Source organism: Kryptolebias marmoratus, linkage group LG3 (assembly GCF_001649575.2).
Source record: "Kryptolebias marmoratus isolate JLee-2015 linkage group LG3, ASM164957v2, whole genome shotgun sequence".
NCBI lineage: Eukaryota > Metazoa > Chordata > Actinopteri > Cyprinodontiformes > Rivulidae > Kryptolebias > Kryptolebias marmoratus.
Genome location: NC_051432.1, coordinates 4,315,636 through 4,321,235, shown reverse-complemented (window position 1 = coordinate 4,321,235; position 5,600 = coordinate 4,315,636). Strand labels below are relative to the sequence as shown.

At 39.8% G+C, this 5,600-nt stretch overlaps 1 protein-coding gene across 2 annotated transcripts in view; it reads left to right on the top strand.

Annotated features, from left to right (window-relative positions):
- acox1 (acyl-CoA oxidase 1, palmitoyl) overlaps window positions 1-4,985 on the top strand; it is a 36,063-nt gene extending 31,078 nt beyond the window's left edge. For both annotated transcript variants that reach the window (XM_017437759.3, XM_017437760.3), the window contains exons 11-14: window positions 1,137-1,242; window positions 1,510-1,653; window positions 2,118-2,324; window positions 3,046-4,985. In XM_017437759.3, the coding sequence (XP_017293248.1) occupies window positions 1,137-1,242; window positions 1,510-1,653; window positions 2,118-2,324; window positions 3,046-3,096 (508 nt within the window). In that variant the 3' untranslated portion in view covers window positions 3,097-4,985. The remainder of the gene's footprint in view (window positions 1-1,136; window positions 1,243-1,509; window positions 1,654-2,117; window positions 2,325-3,045) is intronic.
- Window positions 4,986-5,600: the final 615 nt, after the last annotated feature.

Sequence of the window (5,600 nt, the reverse complement as noted above, 5' to 3'; positions counted from 1 at the left end):
AATTAAACGAAATAAACATTTGAAATATATGAGTTTGTATGTAATGTATGAATATAATATACAAGTTTCACTTTTTAAATGGAATTACTGAAATCAATCTACTTTTTCATGATATTCTAATTTTATGACCAGCACCTGTATGTATGTTTCAACTCACACTTATGGTCATAAGGTTTGGATCATGACCAGAAGAACAAGAGCCCAGATACAAGCGGCTGAAATGAGCTTCCTCCGTAGGGTGGCCGGGCTCAGCCTTAGATATAAGGTAAGGAGCTCTGTCATCCGGGGGGAGCTCGCAGTAGAGCCGCTGCTCCTTCACATTAAAAGGAGTCCGTTGAGGTGGTTCTGATTATGATGCCTTCAGGATGCCACCCTTTGAATGTTTTTTGGCCATCTCTCACTGGGAGGAGACCTCAGGGCAGACCCAGAACTCCCTGGAGGGATTATGTATCCTCTCTGGCCTGGAAACATCTTGAGATCGCTAAGGAGGAGCTGGAGAGTGTCGCTGGGGAGAGGGATGTCTGGGTTTCTCTCCTGGACCTGTTGCCTCCGTGACACAACGATGGAGAAGCTGTAGAAGATGGATGGATGGATGGATGGATAAGAAAAGTGTACATTTCCACTAAACTGATTATAGTCATCTCATGTGATGGTGTGTCATTTGTCAACATCAGTCTCTCTGATTGTCTGATGGGTTTTACTGGAATGCCTGCTTGAGTCTGTTGCTCTCTGCCGTCACCTGTAGTTCTTCCTTTATTATCTTCTCTGAGTAACATCATATCCTCGGGTGATTACATCACTTTGTGCTCTCCACTTTAGTCACATCCAAATCCATTTGCCAGAGAGTGTCAGCTGTGATGAGCACAAAGAGTCTCTCAGACAGAATGTGGCTAGTTTCAGACATCAGAACAATAAAAGACAAAGGATGAGTGAGTGATAGTAGCCATTTCCACTGTTTCCTTGTTTACGGCTGATTTATAGCAAATTACTAAAAAAAATGCAGTGTTAAGATTTAGTAAAAATCAAAGGTTCTGTGTCATATGTGGCTATGTGTGGGCACTTGGGTGTGAAGTGTGTTTATGTTCTGTGTTTGCTCCTGTAGCACAGTTTATATGGCACGTTATGTGTGTTTACAGTCTGGTAGAGATGGCGGCTAAGAGCATCCAGCAGGAGCTGCAGAACAGGAAGAGTCAGGAGGACGCCTGGAACAACAGTGCAATCGATCTGGTCAGAGCCTCCGATGTAAGTTCACTTCTGAATGTGTGTGTTTGGGTTAAAACGTAAGTGAAGCAGAGGCACTTACATAATAATTCTCATATTTAAAGTAGTTTTTTATTAAGTGCAGGTTTCTTCCTTGGCTTCCAGTTCCCTGGTCTTTTTAAGTAACAAAAACAACTCTGACCTCTTTTGGTCATTTTTGGTCACTCCTTTCTCCAGATGTCTGTCGTTTTTGTTGCTTTGTATCCTCTTTCTTCATTTACCTTTTTATATCCTGCTGTGTATCTCTAGGCCCACTGTCACTATGTTGTAGTGAAGGTCTTCACTGACAAGCTGGGAGAGGTTGGGGACACAGCAGTACACTCAGTGCTGTCAGCTCTGGCTCTCCTCTACGCCATGCACGGTATCACGAAAAACTCTGGAGACTTCCTGCAGGTAAATAAACCATAGGGTTGCACAACTTTTGGATTTTGCTAGTCTGTCTAATTCTCAGAGCCCTCACAAAGGGAGATGTGTTCCTCAAAAGTTTGAATCTGTATTAAATTGAAGTTTTATACATGTGTTGAGAGGAAAATTTGCACACATTTATGTAAATTACTACCAGGACTAAAGGCATTTAATTCTCAAACATTTGGATGCGTTCACTTGTTACACATCCATCCATTATTTTTTTTCTGGTCGTGGGGAGCTGCTGCCTATCTCCAGCAGTTATCTCAAACCGTCTCCATTTTCTTTTGTTTTGGAATTACCATACTACGACCTTTGAACATCAGAGCTGTTTATTTTCCTGTGTGAATAAAACAAGTCATATTTAGATGATCCGTTGAGCTTTAAATTGAAAGTCTTCATACTTGTTTTGTCATCAGATCTCTTACCAAGTCTCGCTTGTCTGTTTTCAGGCCGGACTGCTGAGCGTGCCCCAGGTGCTGCAGGTCTCAATCCGGATCAAAGAGCTTCTGTCTCAGCTGAGGCCCAACGCCGTGGCGCTGGTAGACGCCTTTGATATCCACGACAAGAAGCTGAATTCTGTTCTGGGGCGATATGATGGCAACGTCTATGAGCAGATGTTCGAATGGGCTCGCCGTTCACCCCTCAATGCCACAGAGGTAAACAGTCAACACGTTCTGTTTATCATGTTTGTTTATGAGTGTAACTCTGACGGGACGCTGTAGTTGTGCTGGTGAATGTATTTTTCTGTGGAAGCGCAGAAGGTTCAAATAGGAACAAAAAGACATATCCATTACCCCACAGACTGAACCACAGCATGATCCGAAGTCTTAAAAATAACAATGTGGAGCCATAACTTCACCTATCAGAGCCAGACAGAGCAGCTGTAGCCGAATAGTGTTGCAGATCTGCCTCATTAAATCCAAAGTGTGTTATCATCTCTCCTTTCTGTGGTATCTGCAGATTGTTTTCATTAACTGCCAGCGTATCGCTGTTGGACTACACGAACAGTCAAGCTGTGTAAAGAGATCAGAGGAAACTTAAATTTCACCGTCAGATAATGCTTAAGCAATTCACAAAAAAGAAACATCTCCAGAGGGCTTACAGAAGAAACCTGGAGCCTAGAAACATTTTGTATTTTTTTTTATTTTGATGCATCATATCAAGACAGGATGAAAAGAGTCACATTATCTTTGATACACAGATTCCAGGAACTGAATATAAATTGGTTTAATTACCTTTATTTATGTAATCTAGAGGAAACCTGCAACAGACCTGCTTTATTTCACTGACACCTTTTTGTTCAAAGGTCTACATGTTTGTCCTCATAACGTTTACATTATCTCAACACAACACCTGATGTTTTTTTCTTGTCTTCAGGTCCACGAGTCCTTCCACAAGTACCTGAAGCCTCTGCGGTCCAAACTGTGAGCTCATCACTACGACTTCTGGCTGAAACCCTAGAAACGATGGATTTTAATTTCTGTCACTTAGGATTAATAAGAAATTTAGCCCTCCCTTCCTCCTCTTTGGTCTTTCTCTGTGCATTAAAGTTAAATACAGTCAGGCTTTTTGAAGCCACGGTTGAAGGAAAACTAACCTGATAGAGAATTAGTGTTGGGGGCTTAGTGTGATGAACAGAAATCTGAGTAGTTTATTTTCCATTTTTGTTTTTTTTTTAATTGACAGAAATAGAAACAAATCTACAAATAAGGTTTGATGCAATGAAGTTGAACTGACAAAATAACTTTAAGAATCCTACAAAACAAACAAACGTGAATTTCTGGACAACTTTTGTTCTCCAAACAGCATTTCTTAGTATTTTATGTTTCATCGTTTCTTCACTTTGTGCTGTGCCTGAAGCCTCCAGTTTGGGAGGCAAATAGGAAAGACTTTTTAGTTCAACAGAATTTCAAAAGAAACCTTGCATAGTGATAGTTAATTATTATTATTATTAAAGACATAATGATTTGTTGATGGGACTTTCCAATCAGTGTAGAAAATAAGAGGTAATTTCACATGTTGATGCTTTTCTTCCTCACGTTTCAGATTTCTTTGTATTTTGAACTGTACTATCATTGATTTAAAGGAAACCTGAGCTGTTGTTTAACCCAAGCTGTTCTCGTGATCATGTGATCCTTTTAGAATCAAATACTCAAACCCAAAGATGCCGTTACATGCAGGGTGTCCCTATGTTTTGCACGTTGTCAGCAGAAATGAGTCCAGCGACACATCCTTCCAGTGAATAAAAGCTGAGCTCAGTAGTCCCCTGGTGGGACCCTCAGCAGATGGCGGCGTGTCTGTGTGTGAGACAGTGGAAAGGTTTGTGGCGAGGGACGAAATTCTGCACTTTCTGACTGTAAATGTCTCAGAATCTGAGAGAATTGACACTTTATTTGTTAAATTCCCCCCAGCAGAGTGTGATGAATCATCACATCAGTTCATGTGTCTACCTGCTTCGAAATGTGTCTGAATGGCGGAAAAAAATGGATAAGCTGGTAGGGGAAATATGTTAAGTGTGTGAAAACGGTCTGTTTGCAACTATAAATGAACTGAGGGCACATAGGCGCAGTGTTAGTCCGAGCCCCTGGTACTACCCCTACAATGTGGGGTTGATTCACCTCCGTTTGGCTTTTTGTAACTCCCTGTTTTTAATCAACCCTATTTCTGAATACAAATTTTGATTAAATATTATGCTTTGATGTCTAATTATTACTGTCTTAATAAACCTAAATGAAATATGCCTGCAGTCTGTGTACTTTGTGTAGACTGCACAATGTTTTTAAATGAATAATATTTTGCTACAGAAGCTGCAGAAAGCGGTTTGAAAACATCTCTTTAAAAACTGACATAGAGAGCAGAAATAAAGATTTTTTTTTCTGTCTGTAAGCAGTTAGAGGTTGGGACTGAATGAAAGTAAAAATAAAACTACTTATTTTATAACCTTTAGATCTACTGTGCTATGAGTGATTAAAAGAAGAGGCAGCTTGTTCTGAAGCCCTACTGTAAAATCTAACATTGATTTCTGAGGAAACACTGTGCCTGAGGAAGTTTGTCTTCCTAATTTCATGAATTAAAGGATTTTTCTTGTAAAGATTTAATTTTTGTATCTACACAAGTTAAAGACTTCAAGCTGTTAATCATTTGGTCTCAGCAGTAAAGATAGTTATTGTTACCATGGAATGACCAAGATGTTTATTAAGCAATCTTGTGTGGGAAGTTTTCTGTATGTTTTTCTTTTGTTTGTTTGTTTTTCAATAATTTGATTTTAATCCTGATTTTAGTGTTTGGTAAAAAAAAAGTCTGATCTAAATAAAAAAGAAAAGAAAAAAAATGGTGGTGTTTTTCTTGATCCCATAGTTTACTAACCTAAATTTAGTTTGAAGATTATCTTCGAAGCTCAGAAAATTCTCTTAGAGTGGCTTGAAGCAGTGCTCAGCAGTGAAAAAGTATTTCACTGGGATTTTATGTGATGGACCAACACGAAGTAGTGCACAACTGTGAAGTGGAAGAAAAATGACAAGTCTGCCATGAGTCAATACTTTGTACAACCACCTTTAGTTGCAATGAAAGCTGAAGGTTTGGGGTTTGTATCTACCAGATTTGCATATCTAGAGGCTGAAAATTTTGCCCATTTTTCTTTGCAAAACAGCTGCAGCTCAGTCAGACTGAATGGAGAGCGTCTGAACAGCAATTTTCAAGTCTTGCCACAGATTCTCAGTTGGATTTAGGTCTGGATTTTCACTGAGCCATTCTAACACATTATCCTGTATTTAGCTCTATTCATCTTCCTATCAACACTGAGCAGCTCCACTGTCCTGCTGAAGAAAAGCATCCCCACAGCATGAGGCTGCCACAGGATGGTGGGAATGGTGTGTTCAGGGTATTGTGCAGTGTTATTTTTCTGCCACACATTTGCCAATAGGCCAGAAAGT